The 16,619-nt window shown below is 52.6% G+C and overlaps 1 protein-coding gene across 2 annotated transcripts; it reads left to right on the top strand.

Annotated features, from left to right (window-relative positions):
- Window positions 1–5,006: 5,006 nt before the first annotated feature.
- RTN4RL2 (reticulon 4 receptor like 2) lies at window positions 5,007–15,980 on the top strand. Of its 2 annotated transcripts, none has more exons than XM_081905074.1 (3): window positions 5,007–5,673; window positions 12,823–13,298; window positions 14,202–15,980. In XM_081905074.1, exons 1-3 carry the CDS (start codon window positions 5,643–5,645, stop codon window positions 14,997–14,999), a joined length of 1,305 nt encoding a protein of 434 aa, XP_081761200.1. In that variant the 5' UTR covers window positions 5,007–5,642; the 3' UTR covers window positions 15,000–15,980. The 2 variants fall into 2 exon arrangements, with proteins under 2 accessions (XP_081761200.1, XP_081761199.1); XM_081905073.1 differs by lacking the exon at window positions 5,007–5,673 and adding an exon at window positions 10,080–10,422.
- The last annotated feature ends 639 nt before the right edge of the window (window positions 15,981–16,619 follow it).

Below are 16,619 nucleotides of genomic sequence, written 5' to 3'. Positions count from 1 at the left end.
GACAAGCAAATGGATTAATTTATGGAACTAATGGCCACAAGATGCGGTCGTGGTGACCTGCCTAGATGGTAGAAAAAGAATTGGCTACATCATTGATAATCAACTATCAGTGCTTATTAGTGCTAAAACATACACACAACAGCGGTTAAACGCCGCATGTCCCTGTTTGTCAAACGCTAGAGACAAACGACAGGGGATGGGAATGTGGATCACGTTCTGCTTCTGAACTCGCCAGGAGACATCTGACAGGTCACCATGGTTGGGCAAGGATGCTGGGCAGCAGAAACCCCGATTCTGTGTATTGTGGGTGCCAAAGTGTCTTCAGGGCAAGCACAGTACTTAGTAGTTGCAACGAATTGGGATGGCCAGGTGAGACTAACATCACCTGCCTTGAGCAGACCAGGAGAAGAGTCTTACCTGTGTGGGAAGCGAAAGGGGTGTGGGATGGCTTTATGGGCAGCTAGCTTGAGGGACTCAACGCAGGAAAGAGGGGTTCTGGATATAGAAGGCTCTACAGAGGATGGGGAGGAAAAGAAAGGAGGAGGGAAAGCCACGCTCCTGATGCCAGGTGCCCATGCTTGGTTGGCCCCAGTGCATTGTGGGAGCGATCCTCCCTCCCTAAGCGAGCCGCATATGGCCAGCCAAGCGGATGACGGCCCCCCTGAGTCAGCCTGAGCTACCGCCCGCCACCGCCCACCTGCACCCTCACCGTCTGTCTCTCCATCTTGTGATATTTCACTCCGGAGGCAGCGAGGCAAACAAACTCGGTGCCAGATTGTTCTGAAGAGCCCCTCCCCAGCCCTCCCTACGCTCTACAGAGCTCTTCATCAACATTGGGTGGTAGAATCTTATCTCCCCCCCCCAACTAACACACACACTTTCCCCCTGGACCTCCGACTTGCCCCCTCCTCCCAAGCCATGCCAATCAGAGGCGCATCTCCTTCGAAATGACAATTGCGGCCCACTCCTCTGCATCGCGCGATGAGGTCATTTACACCGAGAGCTCTTTCTCCCGTTACTTAATGCAGATTAAGAAGATCCTGCGTGTACGTTCTGTCACTCGATAAAAAAAAACAACCATTAAAATTGGCATGTTCCAAGTTATAATAACTAAAGCTGTTCGACGTGGGTTGATTTTTGGTCACAAGCTAGCATTTTTGTAAATCCTAAAATGTTCAGCTTTTGCCAGAACTTCCAAGTCTATGACACAATTTGACTGGAGGGTGTTTTTAGTTTGTTTGTTTTGCTTTCGCCCAGGTTTCTGGTAACCAAAATGGACCAAACCCACAAATCCTTCGTCTTCAGAAACGGCAACATTTCCATTTTTAAACCCCTTTCAGTTTACTTGCCACTGCATAAGCTAGCCATGCCAAGGACTTGTAGTCGGATCCGTCGGAGTACCTGATCCCACCTGCGTGAGCGTAAAACAAACTTCCAGTCTTCAGTCTTAGGCATATTATTACCTGGAAGTAAGTCCCATGGATCTTATGAGACTAACTCCAGATTTCAAACATGCATTGGATCGGTTGCGTGGCTATTAGATGGCGATCCGAAAGCATTTACTTACGATCCGTGTGATTAGGGATGGGCTGTGATCTCCGGGCATTTTAAACCCGCTACTTTGTATGGCAGTGGCGCAACCTGCCTTCTTGAGGCCTAACTCATATCCTCCAACATTTCTCCGATGAAAATAGGGACGTCCTATTCAACAACAACAACGCCACAGTAGTTTCAGGAATTTCACCTAGATTGGGTTGGCTCCAGATTTATAGCGGAAGGTCCACCATGTCTACTCGGAAGTAATTCCTTTGGAATTCCATGGCCTTGCTCCCAAGTAAGGGGGCGGGTCAGGATTGCAGGCTCAGTCCTGATCAGAACCGACCCATGGAAATGAACAGGAGGTAACTAGCTTAGACCCGCGGATTTCACCGAGCCTACTCTAAGTCGGTCTCTAACCCATCTTCTCCTTGCCCAACACCAACCCTGAGAGCTTGGCGGGAAGGGCGATGCTCCGATCTGCTTGAAGCTAATCGAGGACCATCTAGGCGAGAGTGGTTTTGGTTCTGAACCCAAAAGGGTTTGACCTTCAGCTCGCACGCCCTTACACCCGATCCCCCGCGCGTTGACTCGGGTGTAAAGCGCGCCAGGATCGCAGCTCTGACCACTCCGCAGTCTCCGCTCCTGCCCCGACCCAAAGTTGATGGGCATTGCCTTTCAAATGGTGTGCGTGCACCGCATCTTATGATCGATTATTCAAGAGCCTTTGACATACGAATCGGTTATTTTATTTTATTTTTTTAATGCCTGATGGAGAAAGTCCTGCGAAGGGAGAATCCTGACTTTTGCCCCCGCCCCCATTTCACGTGGGAATCGAACTGGCCCGAAAGCGAGGGAGGCGGCGGCTGCTTCCTTTCCTGGGAGAGCAGCGATTCTTGGCAAGGGAGTCTTTGGCAGAGCTTCGGCCAGCTGGCGCCTCTTCCAGGTTGTCAGTTGCGCGGGCTCCTTTCTCCTTCTCCTCCACCTTCCTCCCGCTCCTTCCCGAGTCTCCCCTTTGCTTTTGGCCCAGAGAGACTCCGTTTTCTTGGCTGGCGTCTTTCAGGTCCTCCTCGCTCACCCGCTCTCCGCCACAGGGGACGATGATGGGGGAGGGCACAGAAACCTGCCCCGGGGGAGCACGGCCCCTCTCGCGGGCGAAAGTCCCGTCCCGTCGTCCGCTTTTCTGGTTTCCTTTCTCCCCATTCTACCGCACAACAACCCCGTAAGGTGGTTTAGGATGAGCACTGGGGACTGACGGCTCAGCATCACTGGGTGGAAATTCATGGCTGGCCCGCATACCGATGCTCTAACCATTGCACAACACTGCCTTCCCCCTCCTGGTGTGCGCTGCATCATATGACGACTCTCCAGGTTTTGTCACGTTCTGGCATGACTAGACAACTGGATCTAGCGCTGCCGCGGTGCAGTTAGGTACCGTGAGGCTCTGGGCTGAGTCGTCTTGCGCCCTCCTCCGCCCCTGGGACAGGGTTTAACCTTTCCGACCCTGCTGCGCTTGGAAGTCCTGGACTTCTGTTCTGCCCCCAATGTCCCACCCCAAAGGCAATAGTGGCTGGTGACAACTGAAACTGGTAGGGCGGGTGGCAGGGAGGTCACCAGTAGGTGGAGCCAGAGCACATGAGAGCCAACTCACTCTGGTTTTACCCCGCTCTGCCTCCGTTGCTAAAAGGCAGCGCTACCTCTTGGACTGGAGGCGGTAGGCAAGTCGGGGGCTGGCTGAGAGCAGACTGAGGTTGGGGGGGCACTGCCCCATCCTATCCACCCGAATGGGTCGCCAGTCTTCACTGCAAAGGCACCGCAGCTTCCTGCATTGCAGGGGGTTGGACTCGATGACCCTTGGGACCCTTTTCTAAGTGCGTCTTTGAATGTCTACGACGTAGACGTTCTGCCTGTGCTCTCCTCCCGCCCATCGGAAGGACGAGCGTCCTTTTGTTTAGCTATCCCGATGAGCTTTTTCTATCTGGGAAAGGCAAATCTTGTCGAGATGGTATCTTCTAGTAGGGGACGCTTCGTTTTGCGCTGTAACCTGTCTGTGTCCCCCAACCACCCTCTTAAGTAAACAGCCCTGGGGACGTCTGTTGAAAGGCGGTAGAGAAATCCCAATTGCACCGAGGCTGGAATCCTGGACGCACCGACTGTGCGAGCAAGCGCAATTGAGCGCAGTAGGGGCAGCAGACTTTCTCTTGGTTTGCGTTTCCTGTTTCCATGCTCTTCCCATACGGCAAATTTTCTGGATGAGCCATGGGATGAGGTTCCCACTCCCATCAGCCCTAGTCAGTATGCCCTGTGGTCAGGGATGATGGAAGCTGGAGTCCAGCAACATTGGAAAGGCCGCAAGGTCCCCACGCCTATGCGTCCTTAAACTTGTTTCAGCCTCATACACCGGCTGTTTTTCAGTGTAAGCGACGACTTCCCATCTGCTCCAGCTCCATGGAGCTGTGTTTTATTCTGCCCCGAATCTCTCCCGCTAAGTGTATGTGTGTTTTGGGGAGAGCGAGTTGGCCAAGGTCACTTGCCCAGCTACTTCGATTTGGGGGAAGTAGGCGCTGATACTCCGATTTCCCACCCCCACCCCGCTCGCTCGCTCTGTCAGGCTGCTGAGAAATACCTCGAAATCTTTCCAATGGAAACGAAACCAGATTTCCCACCCCTAAAGAACAGTCCCGCTTTTTGCAGTGAGACAAGCACGATATAAACACACCGATCAGAAGATCAGAAACTTCTCCCCACTGTTGCTCTGTTCAAAGAGGGAGGTCGCGCTTCCTCGACAGCCGTGCCCTCTAATCCCTCTGGCCCCCGCCTTCAGCCAAATCCAGTTGCGGTTCCTATGTAGAAGGGAAACTCTGCACATGCTCAGAAGCACCCTCTTTCTATGATCGCCTAGCGTGCGGCGGGCGAGGCTTACGCCCTGGCCTCCAGCCGCTTCTCAGAAAATGCCTGGCTACACAGTTCATCTCCTCCAACCTCCGCTTCTCTGTGCCGGAGGCGCAATCCGCGTTTGGAGCCGTCGGGAAGGTGCGCGTCGGAACAGGTGTACTGGTGGGGGCGCATGCTCAGATCTCCTTAACTTTTTCTTTCCCCAACCATTCATTCACCCCAGAAAGCACCGGCTTCAATGGGAGCTTACTCCCAAGTAAGTGTGCACGGGGTGGGGCAGCTGGGGGGAGTGTCTCCCGTAGGGACTGAAGCGAGAACGTTTGATTCGTATTAATTAATGCGGAGTGCAAGGTCTGGGCGCGTGGCGCCTATTGTTGACTTCCCGCGGGCGCCCCGTCCCACCCCCCGCCCCTTTCCAGGGGAAGGGCAGGGCATGCGACCCCCCGCGGAGTCCAGACGCGATGACGCCTGCAGGGTGGGGCGAGGTGCGTGGGCGGGAAGCAGGTGGGCGGGGCCGAGTGAGGGGCTGCCGGGCAAGGTGGGCCGGGCGGCAGTGGGCAGAGCAGATCGGGGAGGACGAAGGGGAAGACGACCCTCCGTCCGTCCGTCCCGCTCCGAAAGGGTTAAAGCGCGGCCGCGGGGGGGCGGAGCCCCAGCCGGCCCTGGGAATAAGGCGCCGCCGCCCGGCCGCCTGCGCTCCCTTTCGCGGAGTGGTTGGCTGCGCCGGGGCGACGCGCGCGCGCCGAGCCGAGCGGAGCAGATGGTGCCAGGCGGCTCGTCCGGGATGAAGCCTCCGTCCGGCAGCTCTCGCCGGCGGAGCGGAGGGTAGCGCCGCCGCCGGGCCAAAGGAGGGTGGCTGGCCGGCCGGCCGCTTGGCTGGCTGGCCCCAGGCGGGCCATGATCCCCCGCAGGCTGCGCCCAGACGCGCCCGGGCTGCCGCGACCCCTCGCCTTGCGCCCTGTCGCGCAGGAGCTTCTCTAGGGAGTCCCGGGACGCCGAGCGCGTTTGCTCTCCAGCGAGGACTTCCGAGGCGATCGCGACCCTCCCCGCCCCCCACCCACCCACCCGCCGCCGCTACTGCTTTCTCCTCCTCCTCCTCCTCCTCCTCCTCCTTGTCTCTTCGTTCATTCCTTTTCTTCTCCTGAGGTTTTGTCTGTCTTTCTTATTTTTTGCCGTTTTCTTCCGTCCCTCCACCGAGCCTGCCTGGCACCATGCGGCTCCGTCTAGGACCCACCCTGTACGGTAAGTGAGGAGCACCCACCTCCATCCGTTTTCGGGAGGTCCGGAATGCGGGACACGAATGTTTTGATCGTGAGGGTGGGCGAGGAACAAGAACTTGGTGGGGGGGTTTTATTAGGGGGCGGGGAGATGTGGGGGGGGGAGAGAACGGGACCTCGCGTGTAAACTGGCTGTCAAAGCGAGGGGAGAATGGGGCACGATCGGTCAGGAGTCCATATGGTGGTGGTTCCTTTGAGTTCAGAAAGGAAAGGAAAAAGCGAAGCTTTATTTCCCATCCCCTTGAGATGTCCCTTTTGAGAACACGGGAAATATCTCGTGGGAATATACACGCAGGCATACACACGCAGGCACTCGGTTGTTTGCCCACTCCAGCCCCAAGGCGACCTTGAGGTGGCACCATTTCCGAAGGCGCTATTATGCTCACGTGGACTGGAGATAATGGGCGTCTTCTGGGGCTGTCCAGTTATTCTGTGCTTTGATTGTTCTGAAATAACTGCTCTTTCCCCGATCCGGTGCCTTAATAATGTGGAGGCACACAAGCACCACACACTAGCGATGATGTCCTGGCGAAGGACGCTGTGTATGTGTGTGAGAGAGAGAAAGAGAGCGCTACTCTTCTGATGGTTTTAGAAAAACCATCTCCGATGGATAACCCCAAGGAAGATTACAGGAGTGGTCTAATTTGCCTGACTCAAAATTGCTCAGAAAGCCTCATTAGCAACCCCTCCCCATGCCACCTGGGCAGGATTGTGCAACTTCTAGAGGGATATCCATTCCAAAGTGGCTCCGGAGGCCAGGAGGTGGGGTCCTGTAGGCACAGAGGAGGCTGGAGACCTTTCCCCTTCCAGCTCAGCAAGGCCACTTCTCTTCTCCAGGGAGGTGAAGTGTCCCAAAGTTGGAAGGATGCACACTGCCTCTTCTTGGCATTGAGAGGAGATTGACTCTGAAGGTGATGGACAGGGCCAGTGTGTGTGTGAGAGAGAGAGAGGCTGCAATGGGCTTCTCCATCTCTGGAGGGCTGATCAGTGCTGAATTCATAAAGGACGGAGGATGTGCGCTGCCAGCGAATGAGGCAGGAGCCAAGGAATGGCAGGTTCTGCAGATCTCCCTGGCGCTGCTGTCCTGCAGGACAGATGCATGGCCCGTGTGGGTCCTGGGATCAGGAGACCGGGCTAGAGTTCAGACGAGGCAATGGCCCTGCCTGGCTGGCTGGCTGGAGAGATGCCGGTGGCTTTCTGCTCTACTCTGCTTGTTGCCATTTATAGCCTGGCCCCCAATGGGTTACGCAACAACAGGCAGCTGCTTATTTTGGGGGTGTTAAATTATGGACGAAAGAAGAGTTGGGTTGTTTTCAGCTTTATCCGCGTCACCAGCTACGTCAGACCTGCTACCTCTGGCCCCTCCCAGGGACACTTGTCTTAACCCCCCCAGCCTACGCACAACTGAGTTGTCATTTCTGATCTCAGCACCCACCATGGTTCCCCAGATTTAGGAGCAGGGCTTGAGTGTTGCCTGCCTTGGTCTCCGATCGCACACTGAGTAGCGCTTCCTGCCAGATCCTGCACTGGAACACGCAGGCACCCCAGCTCCTCGGATGGGTCCTACCCTGGAAAAACCTTGCTTGTCCTATGCAGCTCTGCTCATTCTGACACAGGACTCTATAAACACTGGAACATGCATACCTGGACCAGCCATACAGACAGCAAACAAGGATATATGTGACCAGGGGTGAAAATCTGGACTCCCCCATAGATCATGTCAACTTGTGGCTCCAGATGGGAAATTGTTCAGCGTTAAGCATCCAGGTCTAGAGGCAAACCATGTGATGTGGTGGTGGTGAGAGGGAATCTGTGGCATTCTGGAGTGCATTATTATTATTTATTTTATTTATTTTATTTATTTCCATCTGACTGGATAGAATGCACAGATCTTTTGTAAGCACATATCTTCTGACTCAGTTTATTCTTCTAATTTCAAAGTGAATTTCCTCCATGTTTCCCTTTTCTTGTAATCTACAATGCAAACATAAAGAGAAACTTCAATGCTGGGGGAGGGGGGACCCTCCCCAACACAACAATAGCTGGGTAGGCTGAGCCTGCCCACTGTTTGCCTCTCACCTTGAAAGCAGGCCAGTGAACAGACATGTGAAGCCCTGACCAGCCATTAAACCCCTTGGGGATGGAAGGAAGGAGAAGCATTCCCTTTGTGAATGGAATCACGCTGGAGGGCCAAATCCTTGACTTTTCTTTCCCGGAGTGGCCTGTTGCCACTTTAACTGCAAATAGGTTGGCAACCGGCAAGTCAGATGGCACCCCCCTCGGGTCTGGGTCTGTCCAGCTGCCACTCTTCCAGCTTCCAGCTGCCAATCCTTCCTGTAAGGTGTAAGCAAAGGGGTAAGCAAAAGCTCTTTCCAAAAGGGCAGTAATGCTCCATAGTAGGGGAGAGTTCTGCTGTGTTAAGATGGGAATCAACACTTGATTAATGGAGCACCAACACTGCTGCTGTCATGGCATGCCGGACCCTGACTTGGCGCCAACACATTTAAAAGATCTCCAAGGTTCGGAACAGAGGCTGGTGGGGAAAGCGACGGGATGATGAGCTCAAAAGGCTGACACAAAACATGGCCCATTGAATATAGCCACCTTTTTCAGGAGAAGCCCTTTGCACCCACTATTTGAGTATTCATCAGAATGCTATTTGTTTATTTAAAAAAAGATTTGAGAACCTTTAAACCTAGTTGACTTTTCCAGCATTAAAACTTTGGAGATCAGCATTACGTTCTTCTGGCAAAGGAAGACAAAACCAACAGCTGGCAGCTAAGGAGCAGATAGGCCTCTCTCTCTCTTCCTCTCTCTCTTCCTCTCTCTCTCTCTCTCTCTCTCTCTCTCTCTCTCTCTCTCTCTCTCAGCCAGGGTAGCTGTACAGCATCTAAAGGAGGGAGGGCAAGGCTGCGAGAAGAGGCTCTCCCCCTTGGAGGATCCCAGTCAATACCATGCCCTGGTTTTTAGAAGAGATGTTCAGCCTGCAGGAAAGGTGGTCTGATGTGTGTTTCCTCCCTGCTTGAGAGAGAGCAGGTTCCTCATGAGCTGCAAGTATCAAGAGGCGGAGGTCAAGATAGGGAGGAAATGGTGTCCCTTAAGAAGCCAGACTTTCTGCAAGAACTGGAAATACTGTCTCATTTCATCCCCTTCCTCCTGGGATTGAGAGCACATCTACTGCCATTGATTTCACTCCTACCTCTTGAGTTAAAAATGGAGCCAATCTAGCTGTGCATCCCAGGTCAGACCATGCTTTCAGTCTTGACGTGGTGGTAGAAAACTTCTGTATTATTCCTCCCCCTCCCAAGTTCTTCCTGGCTAGTAGGCACAGATCTGATTTATTTTCGGTTTTGATTATTTGTTACCATTTTTATCCTGCCTTTCCCGCAGCGAGCCGATTCCCCTCTCTTGCCCCCACAACAACCCTGTGAGGCAAGTTAGGCTGGGGGAAAAGGACTGATGCAAAGCCACCCATTTTGCAGGCCACTACAGGGTTGTGTTGCCCAGCTGGGGGAAAGCAACCCATCCCATCCCAGCTTCCCCCCACAACTCTTCTTCCTTTCAACTAGCCCGGGAACTGAGTCTGTCTGACAGGATGTCCCACCTCCTTCCTTCCTCTGTGTGCCCCGTATAAATGAAGGAAAGGCCCTCACGTGCACATTCACAAGGCACCAGTTTGGGGGAGATAGCAAGGTCTGCTTCTAGCTTCCTCACCTCTGCATGTGACCCATGCCCCCCCCCCCACGCTGTTCCTTTCCATCATGGGGCAAGTTGTTCCTGCACCTTCCCAAGGGAGTGGTAAAATCCATCCATAACAGTGTGTTTAAAAGCCAGAGTGCATTGAGGAGCTTGTGCTATTCGTAGTACGGACTGGAATCCTCTCACAAGGTTAATGAACATTTGGTGAAGTTTTCTTCTGAGGGAAGGATCAAGGGTTTTAAATCTCAGGAGAAGCAGTTTAGGAGGGAGAAATGTCTTTAAGAGCAGGGGTGGGGGTGCTGGTGTCGGCTTGGATGGGGATTACAGGGCACACATTCTTAGTGCTCTAGCCAAGAACATCTCCTCTCATTGCAGTTTAGCAACAAGGGTAGTAAAATAGCTTTTTTTTGGTCTCATACAAATGCGCTCGGTCTCGTCTGAGTCCGTTCAGCTTTTCACCTTGAAAATTATGAATGAGCACCTCTTGCATTTGCTGGGGGGGGGGAGGAATCGAAGCAAAGCGTTCCCCATACGATGATGATTTTGTGGGGGGATTAGGTTGGAGAGGAGACCGGGAAGGTAACTGTGGGTGGGTAATTCCTGAGAATATTGGGGAAATGTGGGGTGGGTGGAACTGAGAAGGAATTTGCTGCGAACCCCCCCCCCCCCGCATGAGATTCAAGGGTGGGGGTGTGAGGGTTGGTTGGGGTGGGGCATAGGGAGGTCAGCAGTATCTAGAACTTGCCTGCAAGCCTCCCTTCCCCCTAAGATGAGGCAGAGAGGCCAGAGGGCTTTTATGGGGAGAGATGCAGAGCTTCCAATCCCTTTCCCCTCTGCTTTTTCTCTGCCCAAGCTCCAGCGAAAAGCCACAGGCCTGAATTATGGATGAGACTCCTTGGGTTACAGCCGGTTCCACCGCACCAGAGAGAGAGAGAGAGAAAGAGAGAGAGAGAGAGAGAGAGAGAGAGAGAGAGAGAGAGAGAGAGAGAGAGAGAGAGGAGTCCAGAGACAAGAGGCAAGCAGTCAACATTAGTAGCAGCTGCAGCTCCCTCTCTCTTCTCTGCCCCCACCCCTCTGCTCAAGATAAAGCCTTTTTCCCTGTTCTCCCTTGAGGGAAAACTGGCCTGCCATTATTGGAGGAAATGGCCACTGCTGATGGCACTGAGGAACATAGGCTTCCTTCCACCCCGCCCCAGGGTTTTAGGGGAGGTGTTTTAGCAGGAAGGGAGCAGGGAGGTCAGGGCAGATTTCCCTCCCTACTTCAGGGGTGAAAAACAGGTCCTGCAAACAGAACTTCGCCTCATGTGTCTCTTTGGTTGTGGAACATGCATGGTTGCTGCCGACTCAAAGCCATGCTTTTGGAGCTATAAAGCGACATGTATTTTTGTGACTATTAGTTCTGTAATTTGATTCACAACCTGAATCCCAGTCCTGCCTGTGTCATATCCTGCCAAAGATGTGCCTGTTATTGTCACAAAGCTACCCATCAGTAAAAACGCGGTGGGGGTGGGAGAGACACTCCTTTCCTTTCCTTGGCATGGCATATGTTATGTAAGTTAGGACTTTTTGTTGTTGAAAATTTATGTTTCTTTGCTACCAGCTTGTGGTAATTAGTCCAAAACTGAGCACAAACAGAATTCTTTAAAAAAAACTGGGAAGAGGGGGAACAATTGCATTCTTTGGTGGGGGGGGGCAGCAGCATTTCACCTTGGCATCTTTTAGCAGCTGCCTTGCAATTCCCTCTTGTCCCACTGGCCATTCAGCCTGCCCCCCCCCTTGTGTGCCTGCTCTGTCTAACTGGGTCAGTGCAAGACTTCTGCTTGTAATCTTACAGCAAAAGGAGGGGTGGGGCAGGGGGTCCTGGCCTTCTCAGGTGCCACACTTGTGAATCTCCTGACCTGTGGAGTGAAATCCTCCCTTAAAGAATTCTGAACACTGGGATTTGTAAAGGGTTGCTGGGAATTTTAACCCCATGAGGAGGAAATTGCAGTGCCCAGAATTCTTTGAGGTAGCGAAATGGGCTTAAATTGTGCTTAGTGTCTATGCTACCCCTATCTCCCAACTATGACTGGTGTAGCCAAAAGGAGGCTTTTCCCAGTATGCTTCATGCAAGTCCCAAAACAGTGAACATGTCAAAACTGTAAAGTTAAGCTGGGTGAGCGGTGTGTGATTTCAGGTGTCTCTTATTGAAGAGACATTGGGACTGGGGGGGCAGGAATATGACAGCCTTTACAATGTTGTTGATGCTGGTAAAGATGGAGCTGTGTCGAAGCATTCTGGGTGTTGGCGAGGCTCCTTGAAGGACTTGTCATGAGCAGCATGGAGGCTGGGGAGAGTGGGAAGGCAGCGTAGGGCCCGCGTGGAGGTGGTGTGAACTACCGAAACGGCATCGGCAGCTTGTGTTACTCGTTTGCCACGTCACACTGCCCACACGCATGCATGCAGAGGTTGGGGACCATGCACACTTGCACGAGGAGGAGGGGTCTCACGTGAGAAATTGCGTGCGAAGGATGACATCTTGGGCTCTCTTGAATAGGGGAGCATGCCTCCTCATATGGGATTACGCCTCTCAGGGTTGCCAGCTCTGGTGACTTGTGAGTCTCATGGTTTGGGATCTCTCTCTCTGCATCGCAGCTCTTGAAAAGTGGGAGGATTTTGGCTTTCTTTCTCTTCTTTTCTTTTAAATCAAAGTAATAGCCAGTAAATCAAAGATAAAGAGCTGGGAAATGTAAGTGACCCGTCAAGAACACCATGTTGACATTCTGTTTTGATCTTTCAAAATCATGTTTTTAACTGGAAGCCTGACAACTGAACCTTTGAAATATCTGGGTAGTATGTGTGTATTGTGGGGGGAGTACTAAAGAGAGCTAGTGTAGTGTAGTGGTTAGAGCAAGGGTGGGGTGATGATGATGAAGATGAGGAGGAGGAGAATAATGGGAATAGCCCCCTTAAGCTCTCAAGAGGAAAGCTGGGGTATAAAGATTTTAAATCAGGGGTTCCCAAACTTAGGTCTTCTGATGTTTTTGGACTACAACTCCCATCTTCCCTAGCTAGCAGGACCAGTGGTCTGGGGTGATGGGGATTATAGTCCAAAAACAGCTGGAGACCCAAGTTTGAGAAACCCTGTTTTAAATCATGAGTAGGAAACTTATTGCCCTCCAGATGTCATTGGACTCCAACTCCCAGCAGCCCCAGCTAGCATGTCCAGTAGTCCAGGATAATGGGAGTTAATAGTCCAACAAAATCTAGGCAGCCACAGCTTCCCCAGCCCAGCTTTAAATAAATAGCTGTCTTGAAATAGCAATGCTGTGGGCGGACAGGGAAGGCGGGACCACTCCTAGGATATTCCACATAAGGGCGGGGGGTGATGGTTGCTGAAGGAAGCATCTCATTGCCTGTCCTTCTCTGCTTCCAGGCTTGGCTCCCACCTTCCTGCTCCTGTTGGCCTTTCCTCTGGTGGCCGCCATGTGCCCCATGCTTTGCACTTGCTACTTTTCTCCGCCCACGGTCAGCTGCCAGGCCAACAACTTCTCCTCGGTGCCACGGGTCCTGCCCGCCAATGCTCAGCGCCTCTTCCTGCAGAACAACCTGATTGGGACCCTGCGGCCTGGCATGTTTGGGCCGAGCCTCGTCACCCTTTGGCTCTACTCCAACAACATCTCCTCAATCCAGCCAGGCACCTTCCGCCACCTCCAAGCTCTAGAGTGGCTGGACCTGGGGGACAACCGCAATTTGCGCACCCTGGACGCAGACACTTTCCGCGGGCTGGAGCGGCTGCAGTCTCTGCACCTGTACCGCTGCCAGCTGAGCAGCTTGCCGACCACCATCTTCCGTAACCTCTTCAGCCTCCAATACCTCTACCTTCAGGAGAACAACCTGCTTTGCCTGCAGGTGAGCCAGAGTGCTTGGTTGTGGGTTAGCGTGGAACTTGGGCCACTGCCTCTGGCCTCTAGGGGGAGCTTGTTCCCAGGTGGGTAGTGGAGGTATGGACCCCTTTCTCCTCTGGAGGTCCTCTGGGCTTAAGTTCCTTTTGACCTTTTGGGGCATATTCTCAAGGAAAGATGATGGGAGTGGGTAGGAAGAAAAATGACTGGCAGTGGAGCCTGAGGACAGATGGGGAATTTCCTCTGAGTTTCCAGCAAGCAGATGGATAGGAGAGCTTCTCACTGGGCAGAACAGGGAGTGGGTCAATGAGGCAAGGTGTTGACATGTTTCCAGATAGATGGTTTAAGATGTGCCTTCTGAGAGGGCAAATGGAGGCCTCTCCGCCATTTCTCTCTGAAGACCGGCAAGGAACTGGAGTTCCGCTCAGCCTTCCACCCCCACATGGCTGGTCCTCTCCTGAAGGAAGGTTCTCTGTGCCCTGCCAGCGACTCACTTAAAAACCACATGCCTATCCGGCCTCAGGCGCGCTGTGGCTTAAGAGTAGGGGAGCTGCAGCCTGGCCTGCAGCAGCAAAAATGCATTTGCAGATCATGCCTCAGTGCTTCAAGCCACATCCTTAGCGGGGGAGGGCAAGGTTTGTGGGTGGGGGACTTGGGAGCCAGCCTGTATCATTTCCTCAACCAAAGCGCAGGAGTCAACTTCCTCATAAAACTCTGGCTTTGCGTCCAGCAGTAAATCCTGTGTAGCTGCGTGGGAGAGATCTGGAAAGGTGGGGAGGCAGCAGTGAATGTCTACAGTCTTGAGTTGACAATCGGCCTAGAATCTCCCATATGGAGGAAGAGGCCTTTGGGGCTGTTCCTTTTGCCAGTGGTGTCTTCACAGCTTGTCCTTTCTTCCTGCATCTCCCAGGACGACCTTTTTGTGGATCTGGCAAACCTGAGCCACCTTTTCCTGCACGGCAACAAGATCTGGCAGCTTTCCGAGAACGTCTTCCGGGGTCTGTCTGGATTAGACCGCCTGTTGCTGCACAGGAACCACCTGCACGCCGTTCCGACTTGGGCCTTCCGCGATCTGGGCAAGCTCACCATCCTCTACTTGTTCAACAACAGCCTGACCACCCTCTCCGGGGAAACCCTCTCAGACTTGCCGTCCCTGGAGTTCCTACGCCTCAACAACAACCCGTGGGCCTGCGACTGCCGGGCCCGATCCCTCTGGGCCTGGTTCCAGCGCACGCGCGTCTCTGTCTCGGACATCATATGCACTTCTCCGGCCGACCGCGTGGGGCGTGACATGCGCCGCCTCAACGAAACGGCCTTCCGGGGCTGCCCGCCGGGCAACCACCACCCTGTAGGCTTTGACTGGGGTTGCAGGCCCGAGTGGGAGAATGGAGCAGCTCACCCCCACCCCCACCCCCGCCCTCACTCCAATGGCTCATCCAATCACCTCTATGGCCTCGGAGGGTCGCCTCCCGCTGACCCTTCCTCCTTCTACAGGGACGTGCCGGCAAATGACATCCGCAGCCCCAAGTATGACCCACCCACAGAGGACGGCTACTGGGGGGGCTATGGCAACGAAGAAGGGGGGCAGCTGAAAAAGGGGTGCCCAGGACCTGGCTGTTCTTCGCTGGACTCTGGAGGTACCAGGATTGGCTTCCTGTTGCTTCCCTTTCCCTGGCTGCTGATGCTTTGGGGACCTTCCTGGTTTTGACAATGGAGGGTGGCTGCTCTGCTGGATGCTAAGCTGCCTTTTGAGAACTGACTCTCTGGGAGATCCAAGCCAGGATGGGTCCCCACCCAGCGCTTAGCTGAGGCCAAAGGGATTAAGCTTCCTCCTGCTACAGGGACAAAGGGAGACTAGATCCGTTGCTGCTGCTTTCCTGGCCATTTGTGAGACTTAACACTGGAGCCACTTTCTGGGTGGTATCTGACATATTTTGTGAACATATGGCAAGAGCACCCCCTTTTTATTTCTGGGGTGTTGCATAATTCCGCTAAAGATGTTCCCTTAATTCTACTGCTATCCAGGGCTGTTACGAGGCCTTCTGTGTTTTCCATATCCTGGAAAGAGCAGGGATCTCTTCTGTGCATGACAAGGAAGTGCGGAATGAATGAGGATCTGATCTTCAGAGGTTCTGTTCTTTCTTCAATATCCTACCATGCACATAAGTGCCTGCTTTGTCCAATTGGATAGGATATCTCAACTCAGAAAAAGAAAGAAAGAAAAGAAATACGGTACCATTCTCCTCCTGAGCCGCAGAAGGCTACAGGAATCTTGGGCCCTTGTCACTCTTGACTCCTCCCCCATTATTGGGTATATGTTTTGGGGGTTTTAGTTTAAACACCAGGGGACCAACTCACATAATCAGTTCAGGTAATAATTACCAAGTGCAATGCTTCACTCGGTAATCTAATCTTCATTGGCAGGGATAGTGTCTACATGATGATGAAAGTGGCTGTGTTGGCTCTTCCATACTACCAAGTCTTAGGCAACAGTTGCAGTTATCTCATGATAAACACGATCATGTGAATTGGCCCTTGCTCATAACTGCTGGTCTTCATTTTTTGTGTGGCTGTGCCCTCTCCCCACCCCACCCCTGGTGCCTCCATGTCTTCCCCTGCCCCTATTTTCCCTTGGAAAAAAAGGCCAAAAAATTGGTTGGTTGGAGAACTATTAAACTATTTTAGTATGGCTTGGTGGACTTGGTCACTCAAGGAAGTTTGTGATGGGATACGCGGAAAGAACCATGATGAGGTGTAAGAAGTCCGTAATGGTTGGCTGACTGGAAGTTAACTGGAAATGAGTAGCTCATTCTTCTGTCAAAGGTTGCTCATTTCTCACTACACATTCTTGTGTGGATACTTCCTGGAGTAGCCTTTAAGCCAGTCATTTGGTTATTGAAAGAGATCCAGTCCATTCATCCATGGTTTCTTCAGAAATTCCGTTATTGCAACTGGTCTTCACTCGCATTGAAGTTGTGGCCTATGTCTGCTGCTGTGTAACCTGCATTTGCTGCAGAGTGCTACACTTGACAAAGAAACACAACTGAGTCCAGCTTCCCAATGTGTGCCTTTTCTTATACAAGTGTTCTCATAATCACATGTTTACTTTATAAAAGTGTACCTGCTTAAAACAGGCCCAGAGCTTTGGAACAAGGGCTCCTTTCAGATACATTAGTCCACAGGTCTTTCTAGGCTTAGTTGGGTTGAAACAGCCTCTACTTCTGTCTTAGCCTGCTGCATAGCTTATTTACAATATTTATTTATATGCTGCCTTTCAGCATAAAGTTAGCAAAGTGGTTTACAAAGCAAAATTGGACAATAATTAAAA

This window comes from Podarcis melisellensis (assembly GCF_964234715.1).
Source record: "Podarcis melisellensis genome assembly, chromosome: 1".
In the NCBI taxonomy this organism is placed as follows: Eukaryota; Metazoa; Chordata; class Lepidosauria; order Squamata; family Lacertidae; genus Podarcis; species Podarcis melisellensis.
Note: the sequence above shows the minus strand (reverse complement) of the source record. Positions and strands in the feature narration are given on the sequence as shown.

Excerpts from the sequence above, each read along its gene's own strand:
- RTN4RL2 (XM_081905073.1), top strand. The coding sequence starts at position 10,293 with ATGAGACTCCTTGGGTTACAGCCGGTTCCACCGCACCAGAGAGAGAGA. Across the intron at positions 10,423-12,822 it reads GAGGAGTCCAGAGACAAGAG|GCTTGGCTCCCACCTTCCTG; the intron begins GCAAGCAGTCAA and ends CTCTGCTTCCAG. Across the intron at positions 13,299-14,201 it reads ACAACCTGCTTTGCCTGCAG|GACGACCTTTTTGTGGATCT; the intron begins GTGAGCCAGAGT and ends TGCATCTCCCAG.